The 21,743-nt window shown below is 45.0% G+C and overlaps 1 protein-coding gene across 5 annotated transcripts in view; it reads left to right on the top strand.

The window, feature by feature from the left end:
• Nucleotides 1–21,743, top strand: part of LOC136581891 (serine/threonine-protein kinase D1-like) — a 339,882-nt gene that overhangs the window by 77,990 nt on the left and 240,149 nt on the right. For 4 of the 5 annotated variants that reach the window (XM_066582541.1, XM_066582544.1, XM_066582543.1 and 1 more), the window contains one exon: nt 13,871–14,009. The exons of the other annotated variant lie outside the window; for it this stretch is intronic. In XM_066582541.1, the coding sequence (XP_066438638.1) occupies nt 13,871–14,009 (139 nt within the window). The remainder of the gene's footprint in view (nt 1–13,870; nt 14,010–21,743) is intronic. 5 annotated transcript variants of the gene reach the window in all.

Below are 21,743 nucleotides of genomic sequence, written 5' to 3'. Positions count from 1 at the left end.
CTCGTGACCCTCGCGTTACACGCATTCTGGCCACTACAGATTACTGGGTGTACACACTGCTCGACCCACGGTATAAGGAGAGCCTTTCCACTCTCATTCTCGAAGAGGAAAGGGGTTCGAGAATGATGCTATACCACAGGGCGCTGGTGGACAAACTGATGGTAAACTTCCCATCCGACAGCGCTAGTGGCAGAAGGCGCATTTCCGTGGCCCAGGTAGCAGGGGAGGCGCAGAGATCAGGCAGCATGTACAGCGCAGGCAGGGGAACACTCTCTAAGGCCTTTGACAGCTTTATGGCTCCCCAGCAAGACTGTGTCACCGCTCCCCAGTCAAGGCTGAGTTGGCGGGAGCACTGTAAAAGGATGGTGAGGGAGTACGTAGCCGATCGCACGACCATCCTCGGTGACGCCTCTGCCCCCTACAACTACTGGGTATCGAAGCTGGACACGTAGCCTGAACTCGCGCTGTATGCCCTGGAGGTGCTTGCTTGTCCTGCGGCTAGCGTCTTGTCAGAGAGTGTGTTTAGTGTGGCCGGGGGAATCATCACGGATAAGCGTACCCACCTGTCAACCGACAGTGCCAACAGGCTTACACTCATCAAGATGAACAAAGCCTGGATTTCCCCAAACTTCTCTTCTCCACCAGCGGACAGCAGCGATACCTAAACAATACGTAGGCTGCACCCGCGGATGGAAGCATCGTTCTCTATCACCATCCAAAACGGGGACCTTTTTGCTTCATCTATCTGTGTATAATATTCCTCCTCCTCCGCCTGCTCCTCCTCCTGAAACCTCACATAATCACGCCGAACGGGCAATTTTTCTTAGGCCCACAAGGCTCAGTCATATAATTTTTGTAAACAATTTTTATACGTTTCAATGGTCATTAAAGCGTTGAAACTTTCACCTCAACCAATTTTTATTTTTACTGGGCTGCCTCCAGGCCTAGTTTCCAATTAAGCCACATTAACCAAAGCGATTAATGGGTTTCACCTGCCCTCTTGGTTGGGCATGGGCAATTTTTCTGAGGTACATTAGTACTGTTGGTACACCAATTTGTGGGGGCCCTCACCTACAGTGTAATCAAATTAATTTTTTGCCCACCTGCATTACAGCTCACGTAACATCAGGTGTGTTGGGCACTGCAATGGGATATATTTATGTACCGCCGGTGGGTTCCAGGGAGCCACCCATGCTGTGGGTCCACAGGGAGTTGTAACTACATGTGTCCACTTCTAAAGAACCCCAGTCTGACTGGGGCATGCAGTGTGGGCCGAAGCCCACCTGCATTAAACATGAATTTATTACCTCAGCTGTGATGGGCAATGCAATGGGATATATTTATCTACCGCCGGTGGCTTCCTGGCACCCACCCATGCTGTCGGTCCACAGGGAGTTGTAACTACATGTGTCCGCTTCTAAAGAACCCCAGTCTGACTGGGGCATGCAGTGTGGGCCGAAGCCCACCTGCATTAAACATGAATTTATTACCTCAGCTGTGATGGGCAATGCAATGGGATATATTTATGTACCACCGGTGGGTTCCAGGGAGCCACCCATGCTGTGGGTGCACACGGAATTCCCATTGCGGAGTTGTACCTGCCTGTGACTTTTTATAAAAAAACGCGGTCTGACTGGGGCATGCAGACACCTTGACAGAATGAATAGTGTGTGGCACATAGGTTCCCCATTGCTATGCCCACGTGTGCAGCTCCAGATGGAGGTGGCACAGGATTGCATTTCTCATTGCTTCTGTACAGCATTGTGGACTATCGCCCCGCCCCTTTTAAAGAGGGTCGCTGCCTAGCCGTGCCAACCCTCTGCAGTGTGTGCCTGCTTTTCCTCTGGCAGACGCACTTATAAATAGACATGAGGGTGGCGTGGCATGAGGCCAGCTGAAGGCTGGGCAGGGACAGTTTGGTGTGCGCTGTCGACACTGGGTCGTGGGGGGGGGGGGTTTGGTCAGCATGTAACCCAGGAGAAGTGGCAGCGGAGTGTCATGCAGGCAGTGATTGTGCTTTGTTGGAGGTAGTGTGGTGCTTAGCTAAGGTATGCATTGCTAATGAGGGCTTTTCAGAAGTCAAAGTTGTTGGGAGGGGGGGGCCCACTCTTGCCGCTATTGTGGATTAATAGTGGGACCTGGGAACTTGAGATGCAGCCCAACATGTAGCCCCTCGCCTGCCCTTTCCGTTGCTATGTCGTTCCCATCACTTTCTTGAATTGCCCCGATTTTCACAAACGAAAACCTTAGCGAGCATCGGCGATATACAAAAATGCTCGGGTCGCCCATTGACTTCAATGGGGTTCGTTATTCGAAACGAGCCCTCGAGCATCGCGAAAAGTTCGTCTCGAGTAACGAGCACCCGAGCATTTAGGTGCTCGCTCATCTCTATTCTTAATCATAGCTATAATTAAAGGGCTACTCTCATCTTGGCAAGTTATCCTATATCCACGTGATAGGGAATTACTTGCTGTCCTGTGAAAGTCTGACTGCTGGCACTCCCACCGATTCCAAGATTTCAGCCCCAGTGCATCCATTCACTGCAATTGGAGCTCTGGAGATAGCCAAACACTTGAACGGGGTGTGTGGGGGGGTAATAATTGATTAAGGAGGTTGTGCTGGATCACCATAGTTCAGATCCTATAGAGGCACTGCTAGATTTATTTGTCCACCACTATCCATACATCAGGGAAGCATACTGACTGTATATATTTGGTTCACCACCATTTACAAATTGGCCATACAGTTGATTTGTTTTTGCAGTGTTGAAGACTCTACCTGTTCCATTGAGAAGACTGTTGTGCACATTGGCTTGTTGTGATATGCTGTCATGCTGAACAGTAAAATTTGTCATTTGCTGTAATTTAACTGTTACGTTATAACAGTGACTCCCCTGCCCCTGTACCACACTACACACAGGAAATTTTGGGGAAATTTCCACCTGCCACAATCTTATTCACCCACATATGAGATTTTTCCTTGTCACCTCATTTCTCATCTTTAGGTTGTGATTAGAGATGAGCGAGCATGCTCGGATAAAGCAGTTACTGGAGCGAGCATGGTCCAAATGTGCTTACTGGTCCAAATGTGCTTGGGGGAGCGGGGGGGGGGAGCAGCGGGGTGGTAGCGGGGGGGATAGTGAGAGAGAGCTCTCTCTCTACCCCCCGCTACCCTCCACTGCCCGCTGCTCACCCCCACCGCACCCCCGAGCACGCTCGGACCAGTAAGCAGTTGCTCAAGAAGAGCGATGCTCGCTCGAGTAACTGCTTTATCCGAGCATGCTCGCTCATGTCTAATCACAACCTAAAGATGAGAAATGAGGTGACAAAGAAAAATCTCATATGTGGATGAATAAGATTGCTCGCTCATCTCTAGTTGTGATCTTGGATAATTCCCTCCTCCAGCCTTTGTTTCTTCGATACCCCCTTTGAAGTTTTTCTTACCTGTCTCATTTCTTTTGCTGACCTTTTTATTGTTATTTCTTTATCATTTTGAAAGTCGACAATAGTCCTTAATTAGTGTTGGCTCTACTCGCTGTATATTCCATTTTGATGTCCTTTGAATTTGGGCAGGTAATTTATACTTGAATATTATTATTTTTATTAGCCAACCTTTCTGACTACTTTGTTTTTGCAATGATTTCATAAATGGTAAGTATATGCTGAGCAACTCTAAGCACTGTGTAACTAACAAAGTACATTTTGCACAATGCATGTTCATAGAATCATAGAATGGTAGGGATGGAAGGGACCTCCAGGGTCATCGGGTCCAACCCCCTGCTCAGTGCAGGATTCACTAAATCATCCCAGACAGATATTTGTCCAGCCTTTGTTTGAACACTTCCATTGAAGTGTTCAAACATGTTAACCCAGGTCACTCTGCACTTGCAATTTTTGTGCTAGGCAGAAGGATGGCTTGATAGTGAACACTGTCATCTTTCAGTATTATTCTCCAGGGTTGAAATATGACTTATGAGACATTTGTATGTTCTTCCTGTACTTCATACTATACCTATAGTGTCACACACATTTCAAAAACATTTATAAATGCATTAATTGGCAAAAAAAAATCAAACCCCTATGAGTTCTTGGAATCAAATGGATCCATAAATGTGTGATTGTAACATTAATGTAAGTACATGTTTGCAATATCAAAGCAAAAAGATAATTTATTTCAGAAAGCTGAAAACTTGAAGGGAGGTGTGGGGGGTCAAACAGACCGTTGAGCTGATGCTGTCTGCTTCCGAATTAATCTTAGATATGAGTACTCATGGACGACGCAAATGGACAGCCACATGCACCATGGGATTGTCATAAGCGAAGTAAGTTTATTCACAGAGTTACAGAAGTTTATAGAAGAAGTTTGCTGACGTAGTTATTTGATTACTGCGCATACCCAAGGCCGCTGAACATCTGCAAATTTTAATGAACAATATATCTTTCAAAGACGTCTCCTACATGAACAATATATCAACGCCCGGTGATAGTTGTATCAAAGAAGAACATGTCCTTGGTAAGATTTCTCGGAACATGACGAGGGAAAACAGGATAACATATGTGGAAGGCAAGTTTCAGGGTCACATAGCGGGAACAGGGCAGATAAGAAGTAAATTTGGAAAAAGAAATTAAATGTATTTTCTTATTTATTCTAAGACAAAGGGAAAATCTAGAATTAACCCCTCACATTCCCCCATTTGGGACATGGAGTCAAGACAAGTATGACTCCTAGTCCATAAACACGTGATTCATATCGGCGCAGAGAAAGCTTTTTCAGTACATTTAGAAATACATGAAATTATAACCTTAATTGCTATATAAATGCATGATAAAATCATCACAACTTGTAATATACTTTGTAGGATCCCCATAAACCAACCTCCTAAACCAGAGAACCAATTGGCAGGGTTCAAAGAACTAAATGTGTTACCCCACCAGCTATCTCTGGTTTCTGAGTTTCCATTTGTCCATGCAAACAGTTCTTTTGACGGAACAGGAACAGGCAAGAAAGGAAAACTAGTGGCACCAGGTATGTGTACAAGTCCAACAGTCTTTCACCTGTGAGGTGTTCAGTCCATCTACCAGTATTTGGTGGTGTCTAACAAGGTGGTTCTGGGCATTGTCCTTTTGCACCCTCTCACAAGGGCGAAGCATGGAGTGAGGAGTCCAAAAGTCCATCAATAAACAAAATGTCCTTCATTTTCCTTCTCATGGGGGGGGGGGGGGCAAAGGTAGGGCGTGAAAAGTCCATTAGTCCCAAAACAAACAACAATTCCTTCAACCTTTACCAAAGTAGGTGTGATCAGCAGGACTCGATAGGGCCCCTCGAGTCTGTGCTCTAGAGATTTCCGGACAAGCCTCTTTACGACCACCCAGTCTCCAGGTTGTAGGGAGTGAGATCCCTCTAGGTTGTCTGGGTCTGGAATGGGAGAAAAAGACTAGATTCTGGGTTACCATTAGTTGGTCACACAGGTGCTTTACATATCTGGCTACTATGTCATAGCCCTGCTGTAGGGCCTGTGGATGATACAGCCCCAATCTTGGCATAGAGCCAAACAACACTTCTTTTAACTTAAGCGTACCATTTAGTCTTTTAACTTTGCCTAAACTCTGCAGGTGTGAAGTGTGTACCTTTGTTTGAGTCAATCACTTCCGGTGCCCCATATCTGCAGGTTACCTCATTTATCAGCTCCTGTGCGATTACTTGCTTATTTACTTTGGTAACAGGGTAGGTCTCCGACCTGAAAAGACATCAACAACAACAAGCACGTATTCATACTTCCCAACAAGTGGAAGCTGAGTGTAGTCAATTTGCAATCCCTGAAATGGGTAGAGTGGTCTAGGCAAGTGTTATGTGGCAAATTTACTTCTGCCCTGTTGCTTACGGCAAAGATCATGCAAAATTGGACAAATGATGATGCAGCAGCTACAGAAAACCCAGGAGCCACCCGTCCTCGTTCAAGCGTCGACATCATTGCTGCTTTGAGAGGTGCGTCTTTCCGTGCATCAGCTGGGCCATCATGGGGCACAGGGACCGTGGTGGGCAAGTGCTGTTGACTGTTCGCCATACACCGTCCCATTTCTGCTGCTCCCATATTTAGTCCATTTGTCTTTTTCTTTCTTGCTGGCTTGTAACTGTAAAGTCTTTAGCATATCAAAGTCCAAAGTTTTTATCAAAGTCCAAGTTCATATCAAAGTCCAAGGTTTAGTCAAAGTCCAAAGTTATTGTTAAATTCTTCTTTTCTTCTTTTCTTCCACGGCTTGAGGGCCGCTGCCTTTGCTGTGTGGTCTGTGATTACGTTGCCTCTTGTTTCTCTGTTGTAGGAATTGGTGTGAGCTTTCCACTTTGTCAGGTAGAAGTAAGTAGGGCCTCCGTGAGACTCTGCACTGCTGCACCATTCTTAATTGGCTGCCCTGCTGAGGTAACAAGCTGTCTGGCCTTCCATGTTAGGCCGTAGTCATGAGCTATGCCAAATGCATACTGGGAGTCAGTGTAAATGTTTTCCGTCTTACCTTCTACCACTCTACACGCCTCAGTGAGGGCCTGTAATTCCGCTTCCTGTCCTGAGACATGCGGAGGCATTCTGCTTTTAGGACATCTTGTTGCGTGACCACTGCATATCCAGTGTGGAGTCGTCAATCACCCCTGGTACCATCTATAACAAAAAAAACTAAAAATATGCATTGTTAACAAGGGCTTTAAGTTAACATAAAGAAGAGACAGTGTCTGCAATTGCATCTTCTGGACATGTGCCAGGGGGTACTGACAGACCAAGGGGGCTAAGAGCTTGTTACTCTGCGTGCGTAAGATTGAGGACAGGGAGAGGTGTCGCTTGGTCTGCTGCCATCCGACAGAAGGTCGGGTGACTTTCAGACCCGGGGTGTATACGAGCCTCACCGGACGGGTGAAGTTTGATACAACATTCCAAGGGTCCCATCACGTCAGTTCTCAATATGCTTTCAGGACCTTCCAGCACAAGGAAGCGCGTGAGGCATCGCGACCCTTTAAACATTACCTCAAGCGGTTCAGTTTCTGCCAGCTGAATTGGCACTTCTGAAACCCCTTGCACCAACTACCGCTAGACAATCAGGCTGGTATTCTATTTCAAATAGATTATAACCTTGTTGCAAGAAGAGAAAAAAAAGATTTTTTTTTTTTTTTTTTAAATAGCTGACCTGCAGTACCTAGATCACCTATATTCCCCCCCCCTTTGAACTAGGGTACTTAATTGGAAGGGTAACCGAGTTCAAGGTAGTAGAAGAATGACAAGAGCACATTGTAGCTGGATTTGACGGGCCAGAAATAAGTGCTTGGGTTGCACTTGCGTGTATATGCTCCGGATGTCATGGGGGGGTGAGGACCACTAGGGGGGGGGGGTAGTTCAATACCAACTCCGAAGATTTGTTAACCATTGCCTGTACTGCTGCCACCGCACAAACACATGAGGGAGCTCCTCAAGCCACTGGATACAGCTTCATGGAGTAGCATCCAGGTGGCCGTGGGTGTCCTCCGTGCCTTTGTGCCAATACTGTTGTCACATGGCCAGAAAATTCAGTACAGAAAAGAATAAAGGATAAAGTGTAAAAGAGTGAGAAATGAGCTTCAGGGGTGAGAGAGAGAAGAATGATTGAAAGGCAGTCCTAGAGTAGTTGCATAAGAGCGGAAACAGAGTGGACCCATGGGCGGCAGTATGAAAACAAGGCCCAGAAAGGTGCGGAGTTTGGCAGCAGGTGTAAGTACAGGTATGGCCGTCTGCACGTTTCTTCTATAGAGCATTCTCAGAAACAGTATAATTGTGGCTTGTTGGCAGGCTTCCAAATTATCAGCACACAACGCCTACATCACACATTTTACATTCATTACAGTCTGAACACGGGTCATTAATTCTCATCCGTTCATGCGGTCAAGTCTCATTCAAATGTTAGTAAGAGTTCACACAGGACGTAACGCATATGATGCAACTGTCCTCATCTTGCAAACAAATGCATTCAATCACTCCCCCTGGAATCAGTCAAACTTTAACTGTTTGTAACACTAGAAAAGTATACCGGATTCCACAACAACCACTGTATAGCTAATTTTTCTTTTCCAAAAAAAAAAAAGGAACACACATTTTGCAATCATGCACACGTCCAACCAATCACAGAACTGACATTTATATAAAAAGCAAAAATATATATCTTAAAATCCCTATATATATATTCTATTTTTAAAACCACATAATTCACATAATATATATTCAACGTCTGTCTTTCTTCTATGACTTTGAATTTTTTTTTTTTTTATATATCTCTATGGAACAGACCAATAACTAAGATTTTTGGAAAACAGCCAGAACATCCAGACTCCAAACCACACCAATCATTAGCAGCAACAAGAGGTATATTTCTCTGCACAGACTATCAAACCCGGACGGCAGAGGAATAGTTAAACACATAAAAAAAAGGACAAAGAAGACTAAACGTATAACAAAGATTAGATTACATAACATGAAGACAAACAATATTGGTTATTTGACACATAATTATCCACAGATTCTGCATGAACTTGCTTTATGTCCCAAAGGAACACAAACTATAAAAGAATTCCCTTTCTCTGATAACTGCCGTATCTACACGTGCCTCAATCCATCTAACATACTTTACCCAACCCTTGCTTATCTCTGAATCTTTTGGAAACTTGTTGGTCTCAGATTCCCAAAATTCTAACCTGCTTTTCTCAACAACTTGCTAGATTCTCTCCCCACGGCTAACTTGCTTTGTCTGACCTTTGCTATTTCTCTAGCTGTTCCCATATAGGCATACTCCTTGCCTTGAACGTTCCTCATATTTCACGTGAATGTTGAGACAGGATTTGTAGCCCCAGTGTCTATAAGGAAGGGCACTTCCTCACCTCATATGGAAGCAGGCTTAAAGGTCTGAGTGCCTCTGTCCTTTGTTTCCACGGTAGGGATACTGGGGCGGGATCGCCGGGACTTCATTAGGACGGATTCGGGCGACGCGGCGTTGTCGCTGGGAGTGGCGCCCTGATCCGTCTCCTGGTCACGGGATCCTTTGGGATAAGGGCAATTCTTGGCCAGGTGGCCTACCTTGCTGCAATTATAACACTTGCGTGTTTCTCTGTTGAGTCTGTCCTGGAGCTGCACCTTCCCCTCCTGGTTGCTATAGTATTTAACCGCCACTGCAGGGCGCTTCTCATCCATAGCAAACCCTACTGCCTTTTTATACAAGTCCCTGGGCTCGGCTTGTCGCCAGTCGGGGGTACATGCTTTTATTTTATCTGCCAATGATGGGCCAATGCCTTGCATGAATGCATCCCTAGCCTTCGATTCCAGCCTACCAAAATAACTTCAATGGCTTCATTCTTTTCCCGTCTACACATAGTTAAAGCCATTTGTCTTCGTAAAGGGTTTTGTTGTCCGCACCTGGGACAATCCCAGTAAGGTTTCCCTTTTTGGGACTTCTTTGGTGGGACTGTGGCGGTACAACTCTGATAGTCAGGAAGAATGTCGGAGCTGTCCGCGGTTGGTAGGACCGGGTACATCCTAGCCGGGTTTGGCACCGGGGGTGAGTACACAAGTATGCCGTCATCCCTCGTTGCGCAATCCCATGGTTCTACATTTACCTTTTTGCTATATCTTATTATGGTTTCTATCCCTCTTCCTAGACCAGCATCTCTGATCTCCTGCATGTGTTTTTCCTCGTACTGTTGCCAGAACTCATAGTTAAAGGTTCCCGCCATTTTACCTGTCTGTTTATATATTTCATAGGCTTGCCTACAGACGTCCTTCCCTTCCCCCAATCTTATTATCTCAATGGGTGTCAGGAAAGTCTGAGACCCCATTCTAGCTATGCACTTATCTCCTACAGATGTCCCTACTGCCGAGTCCGCAACTGGCAGGATACTTTGGACTTTTCAGTCCCTTCCACCACGTCCGCAACGGGCAGGATATTTATTTAGGGCCCTCCTGCCAAGTATTGGCAGGATATTCTCTTCTGCAAGTCCGCAACTGCAGAAATACTTTGGACTTTTCAGTCCCTTCCGCCACGTCCGCAACGGGCAGGATATTCGCAATCAATATTACGAATATATTACTACTATACTTACGGGGATAGAGGAAGGACCACGGCTTGCCTTACTGGGCGGCTTTTAGTAATCTTATTACAAATTACAGCTTACATTTTGAGTCCGGCAAAAAGCAATACTTTCTACAGCAGACAGCATGGCAATATACAGAAGGGTTCTTCCGTCTAGCACGGTTACTAAGAACACCGTAAATAACAGGCAGAAGTGTCCTATAAACATGCAGCAACTACCTGTCTGTCGACACGTGACTTGAAGTCCGGGGAACCCAGATCTTAGAGTGGTAAGTCAAGGGCTTACCTTACACTGGTGTTTTGTAGATCTGGGGTCCCGTGGCCTCTAGTCCGGATGGTCGGCAGGCAGAGTCGTCAGGTATCGGCTGCAGGTAAGGAGTTAACTTCTGGCCCTCGTTGGTGCGCCAAGTAATGTGGGGGGTCAAACAGACCGTTGAGCTGATGCTGTCTGCTTCCAAATTAATCTTAGATATGAGTACTCATGGACGACGCAAATGGACAGCCACATGCACCATGGGATTGTCATAAGCGAAGTAAGTTTATTCACAGAGTTACAGAAGTTTATAGAAGAAGTTTGCTGACGTAGTTATTTGATTACTGCGCATGCCCAAGGCCGCTGAACATCTGCAAATTTTAATGAACAATATATCTTTCAAAGACGTCTCCTACATGAACAATATATCAACGCCCGGTGATAGTTGTATCAAAGAAGAACATGTCCTTGGTAAGATTTCTCGGAACATGACGAGGGAAAACAGGATAACATATGTGGAAGGCAAGTTTCAGGGTCACATAGCGGGAACAGGGCAGATAAGAAGTAAATTTGGAAAAAGAAATTAAATGTATTTTCTTATTTATTCTAAGACAAAGGGAAAATCTAGAATTAACCCCTCACAGAGGCTCTAGTGTCCTGTTGTACCGCCTCTAACTTGGATACAAGATGTGATATGGGTGGGCATGGAAACATACAGATTCCATATGATATCCTGTGCTGCAGCTGAGCCTCTAGATCACAGGTGTCAAACACAAGGCCTGTGGGCTGAATCCAGCCCGCCACCTCATTTTCTGTGGCCCGCCAGCTGTGCACAAAGTTCCCTCACCTCCGTGCTGCTCTCAGTATGCGATCTTCTATCGGCTTGTTTTGCCTAGTGCAGACAGTAGTAGAGGAGTGCCGATAGCACACTGACAACGGCCGTGGAGGAGGGGAGAAAACTGCAGAAAACATGATCTCTACAGCGAGGAGAGCAAGGCTGAGGAGGAGCGGCTGCAGAGTGAGAGCCTGGTCAGCGCTGACCTCCTCTCACTGGGCCTAACTCTATTCATGGCTGCAGGCCTGGGGAGACATCAGGGGCCCAAGTATGCAGGAGGGCCCCAAGAAGAGAGCAGCCGGTATACTTGCCAGTGGGACCACATTGAATGCAGGTAAGGATAAAAATGTGTATATAGAAGTGTGTGTGTGTGTGTGTGTGTGTGCGTATGTGCGTATGTGTGTATGTGTGTATGTGTGTGTGTGTGTGTATATATATATATATATATATATATATATATATATATATATATATATATATATATATATATATAGCGCGCGTCTGTGCGCGTGTGTGTGTATAATGGTGTGCGTCTGTGCGCGTGTATAATGGTGTGTGTCTGTGCGCGTTTGTGTGCATAAGCCTGGGTTCTCACACTCCGGATTCCCGGGGGAAATCTCGCGGTTTGTTAGCAGCAAAAAAACGCGAGATTTCCGCTGCGAGAAGTGCTGCTTCAAAACCCACGGCACTTAGCCGCGGGTTTTGCAGCGGCCTGGCCGCTCGCTCTTTTGCTGGGGCCAGCGCTCCCATAGAGGAGTGTGGCCGCAGCAGAAGAAGAAAAAAAATGAACATGCTGCAGCCGGCGAATCCGCACCGCAGCGCCAGCTTGTATTGGCTTTGCCGCAGTGGATTCGTCGTCCCGTGTGGACGAAATTTCTGAGAAATCTCGTCTCATGGCTAGCTAATTCCGGGATTAGCGGCCGCGGCCGATTTGCCGCGACGAAATTCCAGACGGCATTTCTGCGGCAAATCCGCTCCGTGTGAACCCAGCCTAATAGTGTGCGTCTGTGCGCATGTGTGTGTATAATAGTGTGCGTCTGTGCACATTTGTGTGTATAATGGTGTGCGTCTGTGAGCATGTGTGTGTATAATGGTGTGTCTGTGCGCATGTGTGTGTATAATGGTGTGAATCTGTGCGCATGTGTGTGTATAATGGTGTGCGTCTGTGCGCATGTGTGTGTATAATGGTGTGCGTCTGTGCGCATGTGTGTGTATAATGGTGTGCGTCTGTGTGCATGTGTGTGTATAATGGTGTGCGCCTGTGCGCATGTGTGTGTATAATGGTGTGCGCATGTGTGTGTTTAATGGTGTGCGTCTGTGCGCATGTGTGTGTATAATGGTGTGCGTCTGTGCGCATGTGTGTGTATAATGGTGTGCGCCTGTGCGCATGTGTGTGTATAATGGTGTGCGCATGTGTGTGTATAATGGTGTGCGTCTGTGCGCATGTGTGTGTATAATGGTGTGTGTGTGTGTGTGTGTATGATATATATATATATATATATATACATATATATATATATACATATACATATATATTTATTTATTTATTAATGTGCTCCACTGGCCACTATGGGGACCTTATTACCAATCGACCAATCGGGCCACTGTTCACTTTTACTATACTGTCTTACAATTAACAATTAAAATCAGCCCTTTGAAGTCAACCATAAGGCTGATGTGGCCCTAGGTGAAAATGAGTTTGACACCCCTGCTCTAGATTATGCAAACACTCAGGCTGCTGAAGCTGACACCCCAGATGGTCCCATAAATGTTCTATTGGCAAGAAATCAGGTAACTGAGCAGGCCACGAAAGTATGGCAATGTTGTGGAGGCATTCCTGTGACAGCCTTGCTGTATGCACCTGAGCATTATCCTGCTAGAAAATGCCTCTTGTAAGCCCTGCCATGAGAGGCAGCACATGTGGCTGCAGGATTTTCTGAACAGATTGCTGAGCTATCATTGTTTGTCATACCACTGTTGTAGCTGTTCATCCTTGTTGGACGATCAGATGATCCTCTATTGATGATCTGTTGAGGGTGTCTTGAGCCCGGTCACATATCCACTGGTTCCAATACCTTCTAACTGGTCAGAACAGCCTAGATGGCAGGCGATTCGGCAATACCACCATCCAGCTTCTCACATTACAATAATACTTCTATCAAAATCTGTTAACTGCGTGAGATCTCTTCAATTGTGGCATGGCTTGTGGTCACCAAGCTCTTCACGAGTGGAAAAAGAGTCCACTGCAAACAAGTTGCCTCTGAGAGCCATTTTACAGGGCAAGGGTAGAACCACTTTTAGGCCTCCGATGGATAGACCATCCATCTAATCACACCACAACTCTAATCATTTACATATCTGCCAGAGCTGTAACTACATGCAGAGTTTCTGAGCAAAACAACTCCTCCTTCTAGGTGCTTGTTTTTTTGGGTTTTTTTCGACAATGAGTGTATTAATTATCCATCTAAAAATGGCTCTGGTGTATCTTTGTACAGCACTGCAGAATGTTTTGATGCTACAGTGGAAAATTTAGAAATGTAAGTGCAATTCTTCTACATCTGGTCTCTCTATGCAGTGACTATTCAGGCAATTTAATGTAGCTATGTGTTTGCTGTATTATCCAATGTTATGTTGTTTTCACACTTCCATACATTTAGAACATCTTGTGTCTTTTTTGTATGTTTTTAGTACCCTGAATATGGATTTTTGGGTGTTTCTGAAAAGATTCAACTCTTTCGCCATAACCTAAACTCAGAGAATGTCCTAGAGCGTCTTATACCTAGCAATTTCATTGGAGAAGGAGACTTAATTGAAGTTGTTCTCCCTGGTGAGTATCTGAATGTTTTGTTATTGCATCAGACTTGCATCCTTTGTTTTATATGTTCAATGAGGCTAAAGAGAGGAATACAGGAGTGGTATTACTGTAAGATTATAATAATTCTAAGCTCAGTGTATAGAATATTTACCAGTTTAGGAAGAGCACAATTTCCCACAGATTCACCACAGTGATTGCTAACACTTCTAAATACTTCCCAAATCTGCTTACAGTCACTGTGAAGTGTATTCAGAATTACTTGATTGTTATAAGAATATGTTGCTCCTTTGTCACATGTATGATACATGTTTTATAATATGCTGCTTTCCAAAAATGTAGGTAGATTATTGCTAATTAAAATAATCAGTGTCAGTAATGCTGGGCTTGATGGTTTAAGACTACAGAATCCTTGTAGCAAAATACCTGTAAGAAACTCCAACTCTTTCAGAAAATGAGAAAAGTATTAAAATCCCATTTTTATTTCATAAATATTAAAACGTTAGTGACCACCACTACAAAAACCTCAATGTCGCGTTTCTGGCGTGTGACTGCGTCCTTAGTCATAGCAGAAGTAGAAAGAAAATACACCATTTAACCCCTTAGTGACCAAGCCTGTTTACGCCTTAATGACCAGGCCAAATTTTGCAAATCTGACACGTGTCACTTTAGCATGGAAAAAGACCAGAAAGGTTTTGCATATCCAAGCGATTCTGACATTGTTTTATCGCCACATGTTGTACTTCATTTAGGTGGAAAAAAAAGACCGATAGAATTTGTGTTTATTTATTAAAAGCGCCAAAATTGGGAAAATTTTGAAAAAATCGTCATTTTTTCACATTTCCAACTGCAATATCTCAAATATGTGCAAACATAATATAGAAATTTTTGCTAAGATTTATATTTCCATCCGTTTACTTTATTTTGGGCGCACATTGGAAAAACTTTCGTTTTTTTTTAACCATTTAGGAGACGTACAAATGTAACATTACTTTTCAGCATTTTGAGGAACACTTTGTTTTCCTACACCAATCCAAGATTGGAAAGGCTCATAGGAGTCAAAATGATAGATACCCCCACAAGTGACCCCATTTTAAAAACTACACCCTTTAACGTATTCACTGAGGGGTGTCATGAGTATTTTAACCCCACAGTTTTTTTTCAGGAGTCAATGCAATTTAGAAGAGAAAAACAAAAATTTCATATTTTTGCAAATATGTCATTTTAAAGACAGGACTATTTTCTATAGTACACATGAAAATTAGGATTTGCACCCCAGAGTGGATACCCCTGTTTGTCCCGTGCTCAGAAACATACCCATTGTGGCCCTAATCTTACGTTTGGATGCACAATGGGGCCCAAAATGAAAGGAGCAATCGGTGGCTTTCGGAACAGAAATTTTGCTTGAAGGAGATTTAGGCCCCATTGCCCACTTGTAGAGCCATTGAGTGACCAAAACTATGGAGAACCCCCACAAGTGACCCCATTTTGAAAAGTAGACCCCTTAACGAATTTATCTAGGGGTATAATGACTTTTTTGACTTCACAGTTTTTGAATGAATCTAAGCCAAGCCGAAGGAAAAAAATTACAATTTTCATTTTTTTGGTAATTCTGTCATTTTAAAAGCAGTTTTTTTGTACAGCACATATATGAATGAAGACTTGCACCCCAAAATGGATACCCCTGTTTCTCCCGTGCTCAGAAACATACCCATTGTGGCCCTAATCATATGTCTGGATGCACAATGGGGCCCAAAATGAAAGGAGCAACCGGTGGCTTTCGGAACAGAAATTTTGCTTGAAGGAGATTTAGTCCCCATTGCCCACTTGTAGAGCCCTTGAGTGACCAAAACGATGGAGAACGCCCACAAGTGACCCCATTTTGAAAAGTAGACCCCTTAACGAATTTATCTAGGGGTAGGATGACTTTTTTGACTTCACAGTTTTTGAATGAATCTAAGCCAAGCCGAAGGAAAAAAAATACGATTTTCATTTTTTGGTAATTCTGTCATTTCAAAAGCAGTTTTTTTTGTACCACACATATATGAATGAAGACTTGCACCCCAAAATGGATACCCCTGTTTGTCCTGTGCACAGAAACATACCCATTGTGGCCCTAGTATTACGTCTATATGCACAATGGGGCCCAAAATGAAAGGAGCAACCGGTGGCTTTCGGAACAGAAATTTTGCTTGAAGGAGATTTAGGCCCTATTGCCCACTTGTAGAGCCATTGAGTGACCAAAACGATGGAGAACCCCCACAAGTGACCCCATTTTGAAAAGTAGACCCCCTAACGAATTTATCTAGGGGTATAATGACTTTTTTGACTTCACAGTTTTTGAATGAATCTAAGCCAAGCAGAAGGAAAAAATTACGATTTTCATTTTTTTGGCAATTGTGTCAATTTAAAAACTGTTTTTTTTGGAAAGTGTACATAGGAATGAAGACTTTCGCCCCAAAATGGATACCCCCATTTGTCCCGTGTTCAGAAACATACCCATTGTGGCCCTAATCTACTTAAAGGAAACATAGCTAGGCCTATAATGGAAGGAGCACCTGTTGGATTTCAGGGTACAACGGAATAAATTCCAGTCCCCATTGCCCACATGTAGAGCCATTGAGCGTCCAAAATGATAGAGAACCCCCACAAATGACCCCATTTTAAAAACTAGACCCCTTAACAAATTCATCTAGGGGTGTACTGCATATTTTGACCCCAAAGTATTTGAATGAATCTAAGCAAAGCAAAAGGAAAAAATTACGATTTTCATTTGTTTGTCAATTTTGTCAATTTAAAAACTGTTTTTTTTGTACAGTGTACATAGGAATGAAGACGTTCACCCCAAAATGGATACCCCTGTTTGTCCCGTGTTCAGAAACATACCCATTGTGGCCCTAATCATATGTCTGGATGCACAATGGGGCCCAAAATGAAAGGAGCAACCGGTGGCTTTCGGAACAGAAATTTTGCTTGAAGGAGATTTAGTCCCCATTGCCCACTTGTAGAGCCCTTGAGTGACCAAAACGATGGAGAACGCCCACAAGTGACCCCATTTTGAAAAGTAGACCCCTTAACGAATTTATCTAGGGGTAGGATGACTTTTTTGACTTCACAGTTTTTGAATGAATCTAAGCCAAGCCGAAGGAAAAAAAATACGATTTTCATTTTTTGGTAATTCTGTCATTTCAAAAGCAGTTTTTTTTGTACCACACATATATGAATGAAGACTTGCACCCCAAAATGGATACCCCTGTTTGTCCTGTGCACAGAAACATACCCATTGTGGCCCTAGTATTACGTCTATATGCACAATGGGGCCCAAAATGAAAGGAGCAACCGGTGGCTTTCGGAACAGAAATTTTGCTTGAAGGAGATTTAGGCCCTATTGCCCACTTGTAGAGCCATTGAGTGACCAAAACGATGGAGAACCCCCACAAGTGACCCCATTTTGAAAAGTAGACCCCCTAACGAATTTATCTAGGGGTATAATTACTTTTTTGACTTCACAGTTTTTGAATGAATCTAAGCCAAGCAGAAGGAAAAAATTACGATTTTCATTTTTTTGGCAATTGTGTCAATTTAAAAACTGTTTTTTTTGGAAAGTGTACATAGGAATGAAGACTTTCGCCCCAAAATGGATACCCCCATTTGTCCCGTGTTCAGAAACATACCCATTGTGGCCCTAATCTACTTAAAGGAAACATAGCTAGGCCTATAATGGAAGGAGCACCTGTTGGATTTCAGGGTACAACGGAATAAATTCCAGTCCCCATTGCCCACATGTAGAGCCATTAAGCGTCCAAAATGATAGAGAACCCCCACAAATGACCCCATTTTAAAAACTAGACCCCTTAACAAATTCATCTAGGGGTGTACTGCATATTTTGACCCCAAAGTATTTGAATGAATCTAAGCAAAGCAAAAGGAAAAAATTACGATTTTCATTTGTTTGTCAATTTTGTCAATTTAAAAACTGTTTTTTTTGTACAGTGTACATAGGAATGAAGACGTTCACCCCAAAATGGATACCCCTGTTTGTCCCGTGTTCAGAAACATACCCATTGTGGCCCTAATCTACTTACAGGACACATGGCTAGGCCCATAATGGAGGGAATGCCCGCTGGATTTCAGGGCAGAACTGAATAAATTCAAGGCCCCATTGCCCACTAAGGGCGAGCACCCACTGGCGTTTGCGTTTCCCGCGGGAAAAAAACGCAGCGTTTTCGCCGCGTGTCCCGCGTTTTTTCCGCGCGTTTTTCACGGCGTTTTTCGCGGCGTTTTCGCGGCGTTTTCGCGGCTTTGCCATTAATTTCCATGGAGAAAAATAAGGACACATATGCAACTGACAGTTCCTATGTTAAAAACGCAAACGCAATGCAAAAAAAACGCCAGTGGACAGGAACACATGTTATCTCTATGCCTGTGCATAGAAAACGCAAAACGCAAAACGCAGGTAAAAAAACGCCAGTGGGTGCTCGCCCTTATACGGAAAAAAAATTGACTTCCTAAAAATAATCCCCCCCCCCCCCACCATCCCCATTTTTTGGCATTCCCTAAATATTAGATAAAGGTAATAATATAAATGCGTTTTATGTCCGAAGACAGGGGTAATTACGGAGGCTGGTTGGGCTGGGCACATGGGGCAAGAAAACCGGGTATCCCCCCCCTCCTCTCATGTATTTTGGGGGGTATTTCGTAACCTCAGCAGCGGGGATGGGGTGTAGAAAGTGGCGCTGTGAGGCTTTGTAATCTTGCTGCGGTGCGGCGGTCTCACAGAGAAGGCGCTCAACAAGCTGCTCCTGGAACTGCAGGAAGACGAACGTTCCCGGGGCTTCTTGTAAATTACGGATTACAGGTAGCGGTCTGAATAACGCCGGGCTCACGTAGCCGTAGGCGGAATCTGCTTGCGGAGGCCCGCAGCGGATTCCAGCTGTGAGGCCGGCTGTGACCCTGCGTACGGTTGCATAATGTACTGCACATAACTGCCTACTCACACAGGCGGTTTTTTGTTTGCATTTCCCGCGCCGTCGCTTAGAGATGACCCGGGTACCCGCAGCCCGTACACAATGTGTTTGCATATGGGGTGCGAGTATATCCGCGGTCATAGAGCACAAAGGGCTCTAGGTCGCAGATATTCGTGGTAAAATATAGCATGCCGTGTTCTGTTTCTGCGAGTGGATTACGTAATTCCGACCCGCTAATTGGGGGGAATTGTGTAATCCAATGCATGCGATTGATCCGTGGATTACCGCTGATCAAGCGCATGCAGAACCTGTAATTCCTCTCCGGTCACGCGTGACCGGCCTAATGTTAGTTCACTACTTTATCATGTGACCGGGGACCGCTCAGCGAGGCCACCGGTCACTGCTCCAAGCACTCAGCGACCGTTGGTCGCTGGGAGCAAGGAGATTTAACATTTCCTGGGCTCCCCGGCTCCTGCGAATGTGTCCGGCATTTTGCCGGCGGGCGCATGCGCAGCAGCCGGAAGGGTCCATGGAGGATAATCGCATCTGGATTCAAATGCGGAAGCCTCAGAGAAGATGTTTCATCTCCCCCAACCGATCGCATCGGTGAGGGGAGATGAAACTGCCACTTTTTAAAGAACTTTTACGTGATCGCCATTATGCATTGGATAACGGCGATCACGTGACCAGTAACCGCATACCGCGGCTCCCCGTGACATCTCCAGGCTCTTGGCTACCTTTTGTAGCCAGCAGCAGGGAGATTTTATATTTCTTGGGCAATCTTTCACTTTTGCGCATGCGTCCGCCATCATGCTGACGGGCGCATGCGCCGAAGCTGGGGTAACATCCGCGGATCAACATCCCACCAGGGAACAAATCCGGGACCTTGGGTACGTAATTTCATCCCCCCTTACGGATACGATCCATAAGGGGAGATGAAACTTTAACTTTTTAAACTTTTTTTTACTTTTAACTTTTTTTTTTTTTTTTACTTTTTAACTTTATATGATCACTGTTATCTGATGGATAACGGTGATCATATGACTGGAAACCGCATACAGCGGTCCCCAGTCATATCTCCCTGCACTCGGCTATCTGTGACAGCCGGGTGCAGGGAGATTTTGAATTTGCCGGGCTCGCCGGCTTCTGCGCATGCGCGCTGCGTCGGCACATCGCAGAAGCCAGTGGGGGGTCCAGACACCGGCCGGAGGACATCGGCGGACCTGAGGTGAGTATTTTCACCTCCCCTCATGGATCCGATCCATGAGGGGAGGTGAAACTTTTCTTTTTTTACACTTTTTTAAAACTTTTTTGCGATCGCCGCTATCCATTGGATAACGGCGATCGCGGTACCGGGGACCACTCACCGCAGTCCCCGCTGACATCTCCTGCCTCCCGGCTACCTACAGGAGCCGGGAGCCAGGAGATTTTAAGTCTCCCGCGCCGCCGGGCCTTCTGCGCATGCGGCTGACGTAATGCCGCCAGGCGCGCATGCGCAGAAGGACGGCTACGGCGCCCGGAGCATCGGGACAGCTGGGAGTCGTGCGACGGACATCGGTGAGTAATTTCAGCTGCTCCGATGGATCCGATCCATCAGAGCAGCTGAATCTTTAACTTTTATTGCACTTTTATTTACTTTTTTGCGATCGGCGCTATCCATTGCATAGCGCCGATCGCAATGCCGGGGGGGGCTCCGAACAGCCCGGGATGACAGCTCCATGCTGTCAGCTACCTGCGGACACCAACAGCATGGAGCTGTCACGTCCACAGCCCGAGGGGCATTATTCTCTGCAGGAAGCATGTTTTTACGTCCTCAGAGAATAAGGCCCACTTCGGGAGGACGTAAAAACACTATGGGCTGGTCGTTAAGGGGTTAAAAATATAAATAAATTACAAACAACTTAAACATTAGCAACTGATCACATAACACAATTACTTTGTCAAAGACATATACATGAAGAAAATATCTGCACCATTTATCTGAAAATCAAATTTGACTGATGCTTGTCAAACGTTAGTGTTACTGCATACTAGTATCACCCGCATGTCATAAACGTAAAGCCATAAATGAAACTTATATGATTGCTCAAAGTTCATTATTATCCCAATTGTGTAAAGTCATGTTAGTAAAAGATCATATGTGGTTACAGAGATGATTACAACTAACCACATGGTTTAAGTAACTGTCTTCTAAAGCACGCTAGAGGCGCCATGTAAAACAAGCTATGCAGGTACACCGTAGCCTTTGATTAACTTTCTGACCTGTGCAGAGCTATTAGGCCTGTGCCCCAGACCTGCCTACCTCTGGTTATTTCCATCAGACATATGTGTCGTCCAGTTTCTACAGTAACCTGAACTGCTGTACATTTCCTTGCAGCAGTGCAGGGGTTACTCCCTGTAATGTTTCAGTTCAGCTGCAAAGCATCAGCCATCGGCTTCCTATTTAGCTGTGCTGGGATCTTAGTTTCATTGCCTTAGTGCTGGTGTACCTTGCTACAGTTATCCAGTCCGGTTCACATTTCCAAGTGCTTTTTTAGAGTGGGTTGCCCAGAACTGGACACAGTATTCCAGATGAGGTCTGACTAAGGAAGAGTAGAGAAGGATAATTACTAGAGATGAGCGAGCACCAAAATGCTCGGGTGCTCGTTATTCGGGACGAACTTTTCGCGATGCTCGAGGGTTCGTTTCGAGTAACGTACCCCATTGAAGTCAATGGGCGACCCGAGCATTTTTGTATTTCGCCGATGCTCGCTAAGGTTTCCTTGTGTGAAAATCTGGGCAA

Source organism: Eleutherodactylus coqui, chromosome 11 (genome assembly GCF_035609145.1).
Source record: "Eleutherodactylus coqui strain aEleCoq1 chromosome 11, aEleCoq1.hap1, whole genome shotgun sequence".
NCBI lineage: Eukaryota > Metazoa > Chordata > Amphibia > Anura > Eleutherodactylidae > Eleutherodactylus > Eleutherodactylus coqui.
Note: the sequence above shows the minus strand (reverse complement) of the source record. Positions and strands in the feature narration are given on the sequence as shown.